This window comes from Mus caroli, unplaced genomic scaffold, assembly GCF_978045245.1.
Source record: "Mus caroli unplaced genomic scaffold, Mus_caroli_1 scaffold_19, whole genome shotgun sequence".
Taxonomy (NCBI): Eukaryota; Metazoa; Chordata; class Mammalia; order Rodentia; family Muridae; genus Mus; species Mus caroli.
This window is the reverse complement of record NW_028227274.1, coordinates 73,308,452-73,327,605: the sequence shown is the minus strand read 5'-3', so window position 1 is coordinate 73,327,605 and position 19,154 is coordinate 73,308,452. Positions and strand designations below refer to the sequence as shown.

The window sequence follows — 19,154 nt, the reverse complement described above, 5'->3', positions numbered from 1 at the left end:
GGCAGTGAAGAGGGAATTAATATTCAACTTTCCATTCCCAGCTTAGGATCACAGTGTCCTCTCTCTCTCCTTCTCTCTCCCTCTCTCCCCCTCTTTCTCTCCCCCTCTCTTTCTCTGTGAGGAGAAAATAACTGTGACAACAACTGTGTAAGACAACTTCCTAGAGGTCCCAATTCCTGATACAATATAAAGTCCGGCATGGCGGCACAGGCCTGCAAACCCGCTGGGAGACAGGAGGGAGGGAGAAGTGTGAATTCAGTCTAAGCCTGGGCTACACAGTGAGTTCAAAGCCAGCCTATACTCCATACCAAGATCCTGCCTTTTAAAAAGATGACTAACAATCCTGATACAAATGTGACTAACTGAATCTATAGACTGACTGACCTGCCACCTCATTTCTATCACCTTCAATTCATACATATACAGTCACATTTAGGCCTTCCTTAATTTCACTAGTCATGTTTTTTAGTTACTAATACTTAAGTGCACATATTTGTTAAGTTTAATCCAATGTGTTTCGTGTTTTATTTTTAATGGCATTTTAATTTTTATTTATCATTTGGTAGCTGCTATTATATGATTTCTGTGTAATGACTTTGTCATTGAGAGTATGAATTCTCAAACAAGTTACCATAAACAAACATTCCTTTGTTAAAACTACAAGGGCGCCGGGCGGTGGTGGCGCACGCCTTTAATCCCAGCACTAGGGAGGCAGAGGCAGGCGGATTTCTGAGTTCGAGGCCAGCCTGGTCTACAGAGTGAGTTCCAGGACTATACAGGGAAACCCTGTCTTAAAAAAAAACCAAAAAAAAAAAAAAAAAAAAAAAAACAAACTACAAGGGCTGAGCACTCCAAGGTCAAGATGCCAACCAATTTAGTTCCAGGTCAAGAGCTTTCTTGAGGCTGTAGCTGCCTTCTTGCTGCAGCCGTGTAAGGTGGACAGTGGTGAGGAAAGATAGCTATGACTCCTGTCTTTCCTGTGAGATGGCCTCCCAAAAGCCCCGAGCTCTAGGCCTCCACACTGAGGAGTAGACTTCCACTGGGGGTGACACAGGCACTGGCTTCATAACCTACAGCGTCTGAAAAGCCACTATGGTGGCTCGGGCCTGCAGTTTCAAAATTTGGGAGAATCAGAAATTCAAGGCCAGCTTTGGCTACATGAGACCGTCCTTGAAAAAGCATACCAATGGCTTAAGAGATGACTCTGCAGGTAAGAGCACACAGTGCTTGGTTTCCAGCACCCTTGCTGGGTGGCTCACAACTCCTGCAAGTCCAGCTCCAGGGAATCTTACACCTTCGATCCCTTTGGGCGCCCACAATCATGTGCACATACACAGAATTTGAAAATAGACATTTTGTAAAGTTTTATAAAAATAAATCATTTTAACACCATGACAAAACATCAATACAACATGAGAGACGGCTTAAGCGGTGTGTCTAATCTCATTTCAGCCTGGAACGTTCTTAGTTAATATTCTGTCACTTCACTGTAAACGATCAAAAGCTGTACACCACTGGTCCTGGAGGTTTAAAACACCATGTCCTTTAGGGACCGCTAATATCCTACTTAGCTGTGATGCATTCGAGCCATGACAACGACCAGCACAGCAGGAGATCCCTAGAGGTGTGTGAGTGCAGCTCATATCCAGTGGGAACAACCTGGATTTAAGACTCACTCGACAGGAGGGAAATGATGCCTGGAAGCAAGGCAACTGCCCAGGATGAGCGAGTGAGCGCGGTCACGGTTCTCAGCATAGCCTAACTGCGCTCTGAAGTCTACCCTGATGCCCACAGATAATCCTCACTCTCACCCCCAGCAAAGAAGCTTCTCTCAGCAGCAGAGACACCACAACAGAAGGCCGCATCTGCCCAAGATACAGAGAACCACAATAGATACAACATCATTCCTGCACCTCGGGCTCAGAACACATCACAGAAGAGGTGGCAGGAACACTGAAAGAGCCAGGGGACAAGGAAATCTGCTGTGGGATGTCTCTCCTAGATATGACGGGGAAGCGACATCCATGACACCTCAACAACATGACTGCCTAAACAAGATCTGAAAACTCACATCAACAAACATGCTAACAAGGAAGGGTACAATCCCAGGGGCCTCAGCCAGACAGAGAACTACAGGCAACTAAGGACTGGGAAAGAAGAGAGGGAGAACTCACTCTTCCCAAGGATGCACCACTAATTGGCCACCTAACACCACTTCTAATACTCAGACCCATTTTATAAAATAAGCATAAGATCAAAGGCAGAGGTAGGCAGAGCTCTGTGACTTCAAGAACAACCTGATCTACAGAGTGGGTTCCAGGACAGTCAAGAGGAAAAAAAAAAAAAAAATCAACATTACCAAAACAAAGTTATGTTCTTAGTAAAATTAAAATAATAACAAAAAGACAATAGGCAAATCAAAAAAAATACTATAAATTCACATCAGAAATGTCTAGTTAGCCGGGCATGGTGGCGCACACCTTTAATCCCAGCACTTGGGAGGCAGAGGCAGGTGGATTTCTGAGTTTGAGGCCAGCCTGGTCTACAAAGTGAGTTCCAGGACAGCCAGGGCTACACAGAGAAACCCTGTCTCGAAAAAACCAAACCCCCCCCCAAAAAAAAGCCTAGTTTTTCTAATAAATAAATATAGTCATGTAATTTTCTGAATGAGAAAGGAGGTAGAAAAATTGTAACCTTCATCCACAGACTCTGGAATGCGAAATGGCACAGCCAGAGTCCCATGTGCTCTAGCAATTCCACTCCTAGGTAGATATACCTAACAGAACTGAAAACATATACCAACATAAAATCTTACACGTAAATTTTCATAGCATTACACACAATGGCAAAAGATAACAAAAGTACAAAGCCTATTAACTGATGAATACACGTTCAAAATGTGGCATATAGATGCAATAGAATACTTTTCATTCTCCCCAGCCTCCATTGGAGAATAATAAAGTCCCAATACACATGACAATAGTGAAGCTGAGCAGACCACATATAATTAGAAGGGGAGAGTCAGTCCAGTGAGACCCAGCACAGGCAAAACCCACAGGAGGTGAAAGCAGACTGTTTGCCATGGAGAGAAAGAAGGGACTCGTGGGGACTAGTGGGAATGTGACAGACAACGCTTGTGGTTTCTCTGTTGCTGCAGAATCATGGGGAATACACGCAAAACCACTGGGTTGTGCCCTTTAAGAATGGGATGAACAGCAGGTGTTGGGTTTATTTGTTTTTATTTGAAAATGAAAACAGAAAGACTTCTAAGCACTGGGATACAGAGACTCCTCGGTCAGAATGAAAATCAGAGCAAGATTCAGAACAATATGTAGAATTTTTCAACCCTGGTGCAAAAATAGGGTGAAATGTGACTCTGTGCTCCTAACTGTTCCTATACATTAAAGTTTCCACGGTACAAAGAAACTGAAAGCCAAGAGTCAGTTATGAAAGCAAAGAGGAAGGCTGGAAAGACAAGGGAGGTTGGTGCCGATGCACTCTCATGGATAAGGCTCTGCTCATATCAAAGTATCAACCTATACAAAACCAGATTACCCTAACCACGCTGAACTTCAGCCTATTAGAATCCGAGCACACATGAAATGAGACCATATGAAGAACGCAATCAGCACCCATGTTCTGTTACAGCATGCTGTAAAAACTCTCCACCCAAAACCAGGAAAGCTAGCTCTCTTCCTCAGCTCCTTATTAGCTCTGCTCACTTCAACACAGAATCTACGCATCTCGGTTTTCCTTTAAGTAAGGGCAGTGGGTGAGCTCTGATGTCAATTCCTTCTTTAACTCCTGATAATGCAAAGAAGGAAAAAAAAAAAAAAAAGAAAGAACTTGAGGTAATGTTAATTTCTATAATAACTAAATTTAAAATATTAATTGAACTATCTTAAACGCTAAGTCATCAGGGAAATGAGTCCGAAGAAGTCAATACTTGAGAGAAACCAAAATCCTACCATGCTCAGTGGAGTGATTTTTTAAAAAATGAACAGTGTTTTCAGCCAACAGATCTGTTTTGAAGTCCTTGTATAATCTTCAGAAAATTTATTTTCATTACACAATTGCTAAACCAAAGTCAACTTTAGCGAGCTGAAGCACTGCTTTGGCTGCCATAGTATCCCAAGAAGTTTCCAGCATCTGGGCTGAAATGTCCTAGAACAGACTACTGCTAGAGCAAGTTAACACTTATGTGAATAAATGACAGAAGCCGTGACCTTGTGCTGCGATGCTGGGGCACAGGGGGACACTTGGACAAGGACAAAAGCCATCGTGAAATGAGTGTTGGTGTTGGCTAACAGCAAAGCTAATGAACCCAGAAGGAAAAGCCATGCTCCTTTGACTGACTGCTGGGCAGGAACCTGGCAGCACCATACATGGAACATAAGTTTAATAAAAACAACTGACAAGTTTAAACGATTAAGATGAAAATTTAGAAATAGCTATTTGTGCCAACAGAGATATTCTAAAAGGAGAGAATTATTATATATTTCAGATGCTGTCATAGGAGTGATGGCTAGTTTTAAAACTGAAATTAGAAGTGTAGCTGTAATACTTTGTGCCAGGGACTAAATTCAAGGTCATCTTATTATTAAGTATATACTCTACCACTGAGTGAAGCCTCAGCACACACAGGACCACGAGCTGGAGAGATGGCTCAGCAGTTAAGAGCACTGACTGTTCTTCTGAAGGTCCTGAGTTCAACGGTGCCTCACAATCACCCGTGATGAGATCTGATGCCCTCTTCTGGGGTGCCTGAAGACAGCTACAGTGTACTTATATATAATACATAAATAAATCTTAAAAAAAAATTTTTAAATGCCTATTGTAACCTTTTAATACACAATTCTATCTTGGTATATGAAAATTCTATAACAGTTCAATGCTTACTTATGATGTCTTAACTTCCTAATTCATTCAGAAAGCTGTGCTAGACTTTAATTTGCAGCACTGAAAATTTAAAGCTGATTTGCTGTAGCGAGCTCTTGCCTTCCACTGAGCTGGCTTTGGAGAAGCCTCTGTGAATCAACATGGAGGGCTGAAGAAAGACATTATCCCAGAGGTATAAAAGCCCTTCCACCGCCAACCATGAGCACGGGGGGGGGGGGGGGGGGGGGGTCCTTCGCTCTCATTGACAACTAAGGAAGCCACTTACAAGCCAAGTGTGGTAGCACAGGCCTTCAAGGCCAGCAATGAAAGGCAGAGCAGGTGAGCCTCTCTTGAGTTCAGGACTAGCCTGGTCTACACAACAGTTCCAGGTCAGCCAGGGTACACTGTTAAGACCCTGTCTCAAACACAAAGAATGACTGGTGGAGAATAAACCTTCTCAGTATTCAGATATTTCACAACACACTACTGAAAGACTACGGTCTGAATGAATGTGCACTTACAACTATTATATTTCAGAAGCATGGTGATATAAAGGATTTCACAGTTCAGACAGTTTCAAACCTCCTTAATTCCTCCAAAGTGGAACTGGGAGGAGAAGCCCTAGACTTCCTAGCTGTGTCCTGGTCCAGACTCTGAAATACAACTCGAGTTCAGTCTTCTAACATTCGTGTCTTTCAAACAACACAGCGCTTCCAGTCTTAATCTCCCAGACTTGCAGTAATCGATCTAATATGCCCTTGACTCCACAAGGACAGAGTTGGTCCTGAGAGGGCCCTGTTCAAATACTGTTGTCTTCCTCAAAGGCCTCAAAGTGGGGATCCCCTAGGTAAGTCTTAAACTCGAGATCCTCTTGAATAATTGGGATTAGCGACTGGACCTGGGCCTAGCCTGATCCTGTAAAGAGTCATTTAAAAGTTTGTACAAACCAGGCATTACAGTATACACCTGTAATCCTATCACCCTAGGTTGAGGGCAAGAGATGCAGAAGTTTAAGGTCATCCTTAGCCACACAGCAAGTTCAAGCTAGCTTAAGGCAAGCAAGAGCTGTGTGGGAGGATGGAGACACAACACACACACACACGGGTACACACATACATAATGTAAGTATGTTATTCTTAGTAATCATTTTGCTCTCAATTTTAATAGACTATTTAATATAGTCTCATAAGAAAGATTTAGGTTAGTTTGAAATTACATGACTACCAAAATTAGACTTCTAATGATTCTCCTGCTAATTCAGCACAGGTAAGCAAGAACAACAGTAAAGCATTCCCGCCAGACTGGCGCTCTCATTACAGGAGCTGAGCGGGCTTCCGGCTCCATGCTCATTCCACCTTCAGTCACAGGCTGGTCTGGAACGCTGCGGAGCAGTCTGGGTAGAAGCAGTGCAGAGAAGTTGCTTTCACATGGAAACTGTAACCAAGACAAACCGTCTTCTAAGATGGACTGCCAAGGACAGTAAATCATAAGGAATTGTTTCAGCAGCTGCTTCTAGCTGAGCATACATAACACAAGACATCTGGCTGCCTGTGCATTTTCAGTTCATTTAAAAAGGATAAACACATTAAAACACTGAATGTGTGATATACTCCAACGCTGTTGGCTCCTCCACACAGCTGGTCCAGTCACTCTACTAACTGCCTCTTTATTATCTAAACATATTTAATACTTCCAACTCCCTAACTTCAACAAAACATGATCAATAAAGGCTAAAGTCTGTACACATTCAATTGTTGGTACTTGGCAATGAAAACAAATGTCATTAAAAGCCTAATTTTGTGCTTGTTTCAGACTGAATCTCACTCTGCAGTCTAGGCTGGTCTGGAACGCATTACGTAGCCCAGGCTATCCATTAACTCACCACCTTCTTGCCTCAGTCTCCCAAGAGCTAGGGTTATATGCATGTGTAATCTGACCTGGTTAATTTTAAAATTATATCAATGTAATTTTAAAATTTGGTCAAAAACATACAAAACATCTAGCTCAATATGATTAGAAAAGAGCAGGGAATTACATACGTTCTCCACACCCATCTGAAAAAAAAAATAGCCAAAACCTAACCACAGTGACTTAACCAAGACAAGAACTGGTTTTCTCACATAAGAATACAGTTGAGGGGCTGGAGAGATGGCTCAGCGGTTAAGAGCACTGACTCCTCTTCCAAAGGTCCTGAGTTCAAATCCCAGCAACCACATTGTGGCTCACAACCATCTGTAACAAGACCTGATTCCCTCTCCTGGTGTCTGAAGACAGCTACAGTGGACTTACATATAATAAATAAAATAAATCTTAAAAAGAATCCAGGTGAGAATGAGCACTCAAATAATCTTACTAATAACATTACTAACAGCCCATGCTCCTAGGACCTACCCTTTGCAAGTGACGCTCTTACCAGTGGTTCAACATGACCTGAGCATTGTCTTATATCCCATATTCCAAGTAAGAAAAAGGACAGGGCAAGGAACAAAGGACTTGAAATGCATGCGCTCAGTGAGGTGACACCTGGTGGCTTACGTCTCTCTGCATCAGTGCAAGCCATGTGACCTGGGTACAAAGAGGAGACTGTAAGCTGTGCTTATACGGTCACCCTGGGCAGTATCAAATTCTACTTAAAGCAAGAGAAAAACTGGCAGACGGGTAAACAATTCTCTGTACCACCAGACATTGGTGGGACGCTATCCCCACATCCTCCCCGAGCAGGCAGTCTACTTAGCTCAGCTCACCGTACATCAACGCAGGACAAGGCATGGTGCAGCTCCCCAGCTCCAGGAAAGGATGGATTCGTGTACAGTATCCCCAAGGGCCTCTTTGCTCACAAAGGCTTGTCTTTTGTTGCTGGGCCATTTCTGACAAACCCCTCTGTGCTGGTTACTTTATGATGATAAACCGGAAGAACTTCTTTATCTAAAAACTACTCCCTTCCCACGGCTGCAGATGCAGGTCAGCCGGGGGAGCGCATGTCTGCCTGCCTGTGTGCAGCCTCCATAAAGTGCATGTGGTGGAACAGACCTGGGGTCTCCACACTCGAGAGATAAGAGGGGGAGGAGGAAATGTTCAAGGCTGGGGCTAGGAAGATGAGGCAGCGTTACAAGCACTGGATGTTCTTCCAGAGAACTCAGGTTTAGTATCTAGCACCCACCTTGGTGGCTCACAACCTTCTACAACTCCAGGGGATCCAACATCCTCTTTTGGTCTTCTCAGGCAATGACCATACATGGTACAGAGACATACATGCAGGCAAAACACTGATACATACAAAACAACCTTTTATAAAGTTCAAAGTTATTCTCAGCTACATAGTAAGCTCAAGGGCAGCCTGGGATTTATGAGACCTTGTCTAATATATAAATGTAATTCCTTTAAAATATGTATCTCTGGAACCAGAAAAATAGATCAGGTAGAGGTGCTTAGTGCCAAGTCTGATAACCAGAGTTCAGTCCTCAGGACCTACATGGTAGGAGGAGAGAACTTACTCTCACATTTATCCTCTGACCTCCATACATGTGCTATGTCACACACATACCCACACATGGCTGTCTGTGCGCATGCACGCACACACCCAGTAAGTAAGGCGATAGTTGTATTCTCATCATAGCTACTCAGACAGCTGAAGGTGGAGGACAAGACATGGCACCAGCAGGCCAACATGAAAGGTTCTGTTCTCAAGAGTCAGTCCGGGCTGGCGAGATGGCTCAGTGGTTAAGAGCACCGACTGCTCTTCTGAAGGTCCTGAGTTCAAATCCCAGCAACCACATGGTGGCTCACAACCATCCATAATGAGATCTGATGCCCTCTTTTGGAATATCTGAAGACAGCTACAGTGTACTTACATGTAATAAATAAATCAATAAACCTATCTTTAAAAAAAAAAAAAGAGTCAGCCCATTTGTAAATTCTCCAAAGTAATTAAAGTCCTGGTGATGGAAGAATGTCACAGAGGTTCGTGGCCTTCCAAAGGGCCAAGATACATGAGTGCACAGCCAGTGTATAAAGGACAGCAATGATGACAGAAACAGCTAAGGAGTCCAGAGGAGGATCCGTGATGAGAGGGGTGATAAGCAACGGCTTATAGTGAGTAGACATTTTTACACACAGAAGAACTGCACTGAGCTGCAGCGATGAAAACCTGGTTCCAGCAGCATAAACAGCTAAGGGTTTGGCTTGTCACATGAGACGTCCAGGGTAAGGGATGGAGAACAGCACTTGTTGACCTTGGTTCAGGGCTCAGTGACATCAAAGCAAAACCTCTAGGAGGCTACTGGGTCGTGGTGCCAGGATGGGTGTGCGACTCAGAAGACCTCATCTATGTTCCGGGACACAGGAAGAAGGCTGTCAGAAGGAGAACCACACACTTCGTCACTGAGTAAGCTCCCTGTAACGAACTTCACTGACAAGTCTCATTGGAGGACCTCCCCAACGACATCTCAAGGAACACTGGAAAGAACTCTGTCCTCCCTAAAACAGTCTCAAAACAAAACCAGGAAGCTGGGGGGAAAGAGTATACTCTGTGGTCAGTTTGCTTTTTCTACCACATACACTAGATTCAACTTGCCTTTCTCAAACTCTTTACAGACCTATAAGATCTCTTCTTACCAAGCTAATGTAGTCCTCTGCCTACCATGTTAATATTACTGAAGGACTTAGTCATTTTCCCTTAACAAGAAATTCTTGTTTGATGGCAGTATGGTTTGAATAAAAATGGGCCCCAAGCCTCAAACACACCTGAGTGCTTTGTCCCCACTTGCTGGAACTGTTTCGGAAGGCTTGGGAGCTGTGGCTTTGTTGGAGGAGGTGTGTTGCTGGGAGTGAGCTTTGAAGTTTCAAAAGCCCACACCAGCGCCGGGCGTGGTGGCGCATGCCTTTAATCTCAGCACTCGGGAGGCAGAGGCAGGCGGATTTCTGAGTTCGAGGCCAGCCTGGTCTACAAAGTGAGTTCCAGGACAGCCAGGGCTATACAGAGAAACCCTGTCTCGAAAAAACAAAAAAAAAAAAAAAAAAAGCCCACACCATTATTTCCAGATAGCTCTCTCGACCTCATGGTTGTCTCAAAGTGAGCTCTCAGTTCCTGCTCTAAGTACCATGCCTGCCTGCCCGCCCCCCTGCCTGCCTTCCTATGGCCATGCTCCCTGCCAGGACGGCCACAGAACTCTACCAACCTCTGAAACTATGACCCCCATTAAATGTTCTGTTCTCTTTAAGTTGCCTTGCTCATGGTGTTTTGTCACAGCAACAGAAAAACAAGCAAGTCAGGTAGACACAGTCTACACACACCAGGCAAAATAGGAAGAATAGTATGAGTGTGCAATCCTTACACACTATACCAGAACCTATAAGCTCTTCAACACAAGGCCTGGGTAGATAGCTCAGTAGATCCTCAATTAGGGTCCTCAGCACCCACAACAACAAATCCTAGTTTGATGGTGCAGGCCTGCAACCACAGTGCAGATCCTGAGGCTTGCTGGCCTGGCAGTATAGCCACATCAAAGAAGTCAAGGTTCCATAAAAGACCCTGTCTCAGAAAATATGGGGAGCTGGGCATGGTGGCACATGCCTCTAATTCCAGCACTCAGGAGGCAGAGACAGGTGGATCCTGTGAGTTCAAGGCCAGCCTGGTCTACATAGGGCATTCTAGGGTAACCAGAGTTATTTGGTAAGACCCTATCTCAAAATGACAGAGAGAGTGGGAGGGATCAGGGAAGAGAAAACAAAAAAAGGGAGAAGAGAATGAGTAAGGAATTCACCCAACACTGCCTGCCCCACACCCCCCATCAATCACACACACACACACACACACACACACCCCTCTTCAGCACAGTCAATTCTCATTTTCATTACAGAATGGAGACCAAGCCCGGCTCAGGCAGAACTTACAAGAGTGGAGTATCAGTGATTAACTGTACCAAGCTGCAGAGCAATTCTTCCAAAAGGTCTTCAGAGTCAGAACCTAGTAAGACACACAAAGGTTTGTTTTGACAAGGTAGACAATAGATGAAATTACTTAGATGTTAAGTTTTCATTTCTAATAAGAAAAAAATTATTATTATATATATTCATACACTGTTTTGCCCTCTGAATAAAATCTAGATCCTGAGCATGCCAGCACCTAGCACAGCCTTCATAACAACTTCACACAGTTTTCCTTTGTTTCCTCTTACATGCCATGGCACACAGTTGAGAGGCAGAAGGTCATTCCTTGGAGTGGTTTTCTCTTTCTACTTTTACGTGAGTTTCAGAGTTAGAAAAAAGCATGACTTGCTTAACTACCTCACAGGCTCTATTTTTGCTTTCAAGATTGGGTCTCACTGTGTAGTCCTCAACTGGCAAGCCTCCCCAAATTCTAAGATTACAAGTATGTACTTGTAATCTAAGAGCAAGAAAGCGGGCCCTGGCCCTCACCTGCTGCAACACTCAGGAGAGCAGCCCCAGCACCTCGCCTGGGCAGAAAGGTGGAGCTGGCCCTGGTGCAGGGGCTGACAGTGAACCCCTGGAACCTGATCAGTGAGTCATTGCAGTGAACATGTGCAAGCAAAGAAGTGTGGACAGAAGGGAACACTGTTTCCAGACACACTGTAGCTTCCAGACACACTGTAGCTTTTTTTCTGGGGGGGTAGAGGGGAGGGAGGGTGTTGCAAGGGAAGAGGGCAGGTATGAGGGGAGGGGGGAAATTAGTGGAACTGGGGTACATAATGTGAAATTCACAAAGAACCAACAAAAATTATAAAAAAAAAAAAAAAAACAACCTTAAGGCTCCTACAGGCTAGTAATTTCAAACTTCTCATACCTCACACTGCTTCTTTTGATGGAATTTTATATAAAGTCAAAGATACAATTTTTCTGTTAAAAAAAGCTGCTTTAGCTGCTCCACCTGAAGGAAAGATATTTAGACCTGTAACCCTCCCCCAAATATTCATACAACTTTGCCCTTGATCCTGATGAACCCCACAGCCCCTTTTCAATCCACAGATGACAGAATGAATTCTGAATCCTTACAAACAAAAGCCAAAGACAAGAAGGCTTTCCTGGTCAGAGAATCCTAAGTGGCAAGGACAGGATATGACCTGTCATCCCAACACAAGCATTTCTGTCCCAAAGCCCACAGCTAAGGGACTCCAAACTGCTTAAGCCAGAGGATAGCCTTGTGACGTCTGGTTTGGGTTCTGGACACTCATGACATCAACTCCCTCATGAAATTATTTCCTCGGGTCCTATACAGTCTCACAGCTACCTGGCATTCTCTGTTCTCTTGCCAGCACTCCTCCAGAACAAACACCTTCCATTCATTCTGCCATAGGCTAGTGTGTTTTCTCTCTCTCTCTCTCTCTCTCTCTCTCTCTCTCTCTCTCTCTCATCACAACTTACATGCTAGTAAATCCAAAGATTGCCTTTCAGCCTCTCACACACCATCCTGTTTTCTGTCAAACTGTCTCTCATGCACACACTCGGCAGGGCAGACTCTAGTCAGTTCACAGATTGGACAAGACGCGGAGCAGTCAGAGTGCCACAGCTGCAGACTCCCACCAGCTGTCTACTGCGTGTCTAAGATGAGTGACCATTATCTCAAACTCAGTGTTTTCAAAAATGAGTACAATACTTCTAACACTTCTCTAGTTTACCTCTTTTTAATTTTATGTGCATGAATGGTATACGGGCAGCACAGAGATCCCAGAAGAGGGAGCTTGATCCCCTCAAAGTGGTAAACTGCCATGTGAATGCTGGGATTCAAACCTGGGTCCTCTGGAAGAGCAGCCAATGCTCTCACCACTGAGCCACCTCTCTAACCCAACACACTTCTTTTTCATTTTCATCTTTGATGACTGCATTAGCAGCCCAATGCTAAAACCCAGACTCAGCCACCCCTCTGTAAGCAAGCACTCTCTGAGTCTTCTTGACTACGCAATCCGCCTCTCTGATGCAGCCTCGTTTTTGTTTGTTGAGAAAGGAGGTCACTGTGTAGCCTGGGATAGTCCTGAATTGGAGTCCCTCGCACTTCAGGCTGGTGACAGAAGCACACCACCTGCTGCGGCCTCCTGACCCTGAAGGGCTCTCATCGAGTTTTTGTTCATTACTTCATGATCTCAGTTCAGTTAAGCACACTTAGTATATTCAAACTCACTCTTACATACCCAGTCAGCCCTCCACTTGGAGTTTATCCTCCAATTGCTGCTTGTTATTAAAAGTAGCTAACTTAACTCTCTCTTTCACTTTCTTGGCTTAGGTAATTTTTATCATTTATGCTAATGATTATGTATCAAAAAAAGTGGAGACCCTTACTGATCACCAGAAGCAAAGCAGTAATGAAACAAACACACACACACACTCACACATATACACACATACATATACACATTCACACACACACACAGACACACACACACACCATTCATTAAAAGAAATAGCTGGAGGCTGGAGAGACATTCTGCAGTTATTATAGGCTCTGGTTGTTCTGGCAGAGGACCCACATGCAGTTTCCAACATCCACAAGGATGCTCACACTGTCCATCACCGTCTCTGGCCTCTCCAGCACCGTGTATGTACACAGTGCACATATAAACCGCAGACAAAACAGCCAGACACGGGGAATAAAAATAAATCTTTAAAAGGACAAAGTAAAAGCACTGGTAAAAAGAGAGACTTAACCGCAGCTCCGCAGCACTCAGGACAGGGTCAGGTTCTCAATGCTGCCCAAAGTACACTGCGCCAACGACAAACGCTAAAATCTTCATCAAGGGCACTTACATACCTCCAAAACAGCTTCCAGTGCCTGAAAGCCAGAACAAACTTGTTTCTTCAAAACAGAACACGCCGTAGACATGGTGGTACAGAGCAGCAAGCCTAGCACGTGGAAAGAAGGAAGGAAGGAAGGAAGGAAGGAAGGAAGGAAGGAAGGAAGGGAGGGAGGGAGGGAGGGAGGGAGGGAGGGAGGGAGGGAGGGAGGGAGGGAGGCAGGCAGGCAGGCAGGCAGGCAGGGACGTAGGCAGACTGCATTCAAGGCCAGCCAGGACCACAATGAAGCACACACCGTCAGATTTATTATACACCTATATTCAGAAAATCTTGGTAGAGTCTATGTTTCTGCCCATTTTCGTTGGAGTTACTCTAAAGTATTTAATTTTTTTAAAGATTTATTTATTATTATACATAAGTACACTGTAGCTGTCTTCAGATACACCAGAAGAGGGCATCAGATCTCTTTACGGGTGGTTGTGAGCCACGATGTGGTTGCTGGGATTTGAACTCAGGACCTTCAGAAGAGCAGTTGGTACTCTTAACCACTGAGCCATCTCTCCAGCCCATATTAAATATTTTTAATTAGCATTCTTTTTTCTTTTTTTCTTTTTCTTTGTTTTTTGTTTTTTCAAGACAGGGTTTCTCTGTGTAGCCCTGGCTGTCCTGGAACTCACACTGTAGACCAGGCTGGCCTCGAACTCAGAAATCCTCCTGCCTCTGCCTCCCAAGTGCTGGGATTAAAGGCATGCGCCACCACCACCTGGCTTAATTAGCATTCTAAAATGCTGTTATAAACTAATCACAAAAAGAAAAGGAAACAAACTCATTCTTTTCTAAAAATAAAACTTCTATATGTCAACGCCCTGCTATATTTAGGATCTGTGATCTATGCCTTTCCAAGCACATCAATGCTTCTAGATGTCTGCAATTACTGTGTTCAGACAGAAAAGACGCCACCATGTGCCAGGTGCACTTACAGTCAGATGTAAATGATCCTGATCCAGTGACTACAGAAGGATCCCTAAGTGCACTTGCTGAGTTTGTGTGTCCACTTAGGGTCATCAGAGAAAAAAGAGTCTCAGTTGAGCAAACACCTCCATGACACCAAGCTATAAGGCATTTTCTCAATAAGTGATCAGTGGGAAAGGGCCCTGCCCCTTGTGGGTGATGCCATCCCCGGGCTGGTGGTCCTGGGTTCTATAAGAAAGCAGGCTAAGCAAGACAGGGGAAACAGCCAGTAAGCAGCACCCCTGTTCAGTCTCAAAAGAAACAAAAGAAACTTGGAATGGTAGACAGTGCTGAAACTATTAAAGACCATGGAAACTTGAGGATGGAACAAATGAGTTTCACATCATGACATGGCTTTACATCTATGGAGGTAAGAGGCAGAAGCTCGTGGCTAAAAGGTTATATATTATATGTGAGGACAGGCCAGATCGTTTTACAGGCAATGGCACTCGCCACAAAACGTGATGACCTGAGTTAGGTTCCCAGACCCCACAGTAGAAGGAGAAACGGACTCCTAAATGCTGTCCTCTGACCTTCACCTACATGCCATGGCATCGTGCACACAGCCCCCCCCCCCCCTCTCTCTCACACACACACACACACACACACACACACACACACAGGCGCTAGAGAGATGTCTCGGTGCTTAAGATCACTTCCAGGGAGCATACAGGAGCTGGGTGCAGGGCCCCTACACATTTGTAGCAGATGTGACACTTGGTCTTCATGTGGGTCCCCTAACAATTGGAGAGGGGACCATCTCCGACTCTGTTGCCTGCCATTGGATCTCCCTTATCTGGACTGCCTGGTGGGCCTCAGTGGGAGGCCTGCTGGGATTAGATATCCCAGGGTGGGGTGGTACCCCAGGGGGGGATCCCCTTTTATGAGGAGCAGAGGAGGGGGCAGTGGGGAGGATGAATATGTATAGGTGGGATTGGTGGGGGAAGCTGTGATTGGTGTGTAAAGTGAATTGAAATAAAATACTAATAAAGAACATTTGTTACCCTTGCAGAGAGGACCTGGACATACATCATGGCTCACAAACACCCTTAACTCCAATTCCAGGGCATGCCTTCTTCTGCCCTTCACAGGCACCAAGTACACACATGGTACACATACATACACAGAGGCAAAACAGTCATACACATAAAATAAATAAATCTAAAAATGCAACAATAATAAGTGGTAAGTGGTCTGTTTGTTGGGTTGACAAGGAATAGACTTTGTGATGCTTACACTGTTGTCAACATGACCGAATCTCGAATCACCCAGGAGACAGACCTCTGGGCATGCCCGTGACACAGCGTCCACATTAGAAGTGGGTGGCACCATCCCACGGACCGAGGTACCAACCAAATCAAAGGCAAAAGCAGCCGAGCACCAGCATTGGACTCTCTGGGCTTCCTTACTGCAGATGCAAGGTGACAGCTGCCTCGCGCTCCTGCTGCCACCACGCCCCACCATGACTCAATGCACCCTCAAACTCCGCTGGGCAAAAGAAACCCTTTCTTTCCCATTCTGTCAGGTGTTTGGTTACAGCAACAAAACAAGTGATGGGCAGAGACGGCAGAGGAGGGAGGCCTTTTCCTGCTGGCCGCTTTAAGAAAGGAAACAGATGGTATTGCAGGCCACCTGGAGTTGTCAAAGTCCATGCCTAACTGCTGAATGTGTGTGTGTGTGTGTGTGTGTGTGTGTGTGTGTGTGTGTGTGTGTGGAGCAGGTGTGAGCAGCACAGGAGCCACACGTGGAGGTCACAGAGGACTGCTGGGAGGCCAGATCCTACTTTATCCTAAGGTCTGCATGGACCCATTACTTACTGTAGCTGCCGGGGGACTTTTCTTCATACGTAAAATGAAGCTGCAGCTCCTCCTCAGACAGCTCACAGATGAACGCTTTCAGCAAGCAGCAAATGATAAACAGAGCATTGTGTGTCTGCCAGATGAAGATGTGGCTGGAAAGGAAAGACCAGAAGCACCTCACCTTCAGTAGTTCATCATAGGCAAGGGCGGTTTGTGTCTAGTCACTGTGTCTTCCTAACGTGAGGATGGCTCTGCACAGCCTGCGGACAGGACAATGTCTGCATCTTGCAGTTACACGGAGCCAGTGGCAGTTACTGTATCTTCCCTCAGATCGAACTCTACTGAGTGAAGTCTACTGGATTAAAATGGTCACTGGCACCTGTAGGTGTAACCGGTTTGTCCTTAGCTTTATAACTGTCTCACGTGAAAGCAAAGAAAGCTAAAACTATGGTAGAATAAAGAGAACATATGCAAGTATACAATGTAACCAAAGGGGACATCTGTGGCAACACAACATAGTGCCTGTTATTTGTATTAATGAGATAGTTCTTCCTAAGCAAAGCAATAAACAATCTTAAAGATGATACTATTTAGCTATAACAATTTTATAAGAGCCAGGCATAGTGGCCCCCCACGTGATATCCCAGCACCTGGAAGCTTAAAGCACCAGAGTGCCTCGTCCAGCCTGGGCTACAAAGTCAATGCTCTAGTCATAAACAATCAGACATCCACAGATCCAGTATTTAGGACATAAGAGCTATAGATGTGGCATAGGTGATATCAATCTAAGTCGCTATTGAAGTTAGATTAGTAATCACAAGGAGAGGTAACGGGAGGGAACACCTTTTACAGTAACAACCACATCATGACAAAGGAGGGCGATGGCAGATGAACATGAGCAAACAAATGTCACCATAAAACCCATTTTATGTGCTACCCAAAACGAATGATTAATTTTAAAACTGGATTAAAAATAATTATATAATTACTAATCATTTTAAAGAATATAATTTTAATAACTAACTTAAGTGCTGGAATTAAACAAATCACTGAATCTCACACTAACAATTTAAGACCCTAAAATAAAAACTTCTCTTTTACTTTTTTTCTCTTAATAAAGAGTATAGCTGGGCGTGGTGGCACACACCTTTAATCCCAGCACTTGGGAAGCAGAGGCAGGCGGATTTCTGAGTTCAAGGCCAGCCTGGTATACAAAGTGAGTTCCAGGACAGCCAGAGCTAGAGAAACCCTGTCTCGAAAAACCAAAAAAAAAAAAAAAAAAAAAGAATATAATTTCTCCACAGGGGTTTTCAAAAGACCATAGCCTATCCCCTGCATCAAATAAAAACTATTCCCCATGGCGCCAAGCACGGTGCGGTGGTGCTGAGCCGTAACTTACTTCTGACACTCGGCTGAGAGCCTGAGCTCCCTGGTTCTAGATAGGAAGACCTTAGTTAGCGCAGCAAGATTTCCTGTTCGAGGGTTGTTTTCAACTGCAAGAGACAAGAAAGGCATTTAAATAGTTAATACTGAGCATATCATACCATTTATAAAATGTCACACTGAAATTGCTGACTGATCACTCTTACAGACACTTTCACGTCTAATTCTGAAAATAAGCAATAAGAGACAATGCTACTCTTCGTCTGTGCTGGATAGCCATATGTCAACTTGACACAAGCTACAGTCATCTGAGAGGAGGGAGTCTCAATCAAGAAAATGCCTCCATAAGATGGAGTCTTAGGCAGGCCTGTAGGACATTTTCTTAATTTGTGATCAATGGAGGAGGGTCTAGTCCATTGTGGGTGATGTCATTGTTGGGCTGGTGGCCCTGGGTTCTCTAAGAAAGCAGGCTGACTAGGCCATGAGGAGCAAGTCAGTAAGCAGCACCCTCCGTGGCCTCTGCATCAGCTCCTGCCTCCAGGTTCCTGCCCTGTCTGAGTTCCTGTCCTGATGTCCTTTGATGAATACTGATACTGATATGCAGGCATAAGCTGAATAAAGCCTTCCCTCCCCAACTTGCTTTTGGTCATGGTGTTTCATCACAGCAAAAGAACAGTGACTAAGAGATAGTTGTAGTTCCAAATATTCAATTTATTCACAAAGTAAACAGTAGAAGGAAGTGCTACCTCAAGTGAGGGAAGCACCAGTATTCCTGGGATGTTTCACATTCTTTTTAAATTTTAAAATGTATTGTTTTATTTTATATATGGATGTTTAGCCTGCACATATATCTTTCTAACATGTGCATACCTGAGAAGATCAGAAGACGACATAGGATCCTCTGTAGCTGAAACTACAGACCATTGTAAGCTGCCTTGTGGGTGCTGGGAATTGAGCCCCGGTTCTCTAGAAGAGCAGCGGGTACTCTTAACCACAGAGCCATCTCTCCAGTTCATTTTACATATTTCTATCTATAGGTTGTTACTTTCTCAAGGACAGATATCTACTGGCTCAAATTCTTAGCTATAAGGAAATTATTGGACATAACAAACTAGACGTCAAAATTATCCATAAAACGTATTATGCATCGTGGCAAATCTCTCAAGCTCAAAAGCTAAGAGTTCGACAGAAGAAAGAGACTGTTTAGTCCAAAATTTACTTTTACTGCTGAAAAAAAGCTCACAGGGTTTACGTGTTGGGTGCAACGTTCAAACCAAGGCAGCAACAAGTGCACAGTCACTTTCTTGGCCTAGGATTTCCAGTGTAAACATAGATGCA

At 44.4% G+C, this 19,154-nt stretch overlaps 1 protein-coding gene across 2 annotated transcripts in view; it reads right to left on the bottom strand.

The window, feature by feature from the left end:
- Dym (dymeclin) overlaps positions 1-19,154 on the bottom strand; it is a 273,725-nt gene that overhangs the window by 219,963 nt on the left and 34,608 nt on the right. For both annotated transcript variants that reach the window (XM_029471781.2, XM_021150437.3), the window contains exons 4-6: positions 17,833-17,926; positions 16,452-16,585; positions 10,771-10,843 (exon numbers count right to left, since the gene is read on the bottom strand). In XM_029471781.2, the coding sequence (XP_029327641.1) occupies positions 10,771-10,843; positions 16,452-16,585; positions 17,833-17,926 (301 nt within the window). The remainder of the gene's footprint in view (positions 1-10,770; positions 10,844-16,451; positions 16,586-17,832; positions 17,927-19,154) is intronic.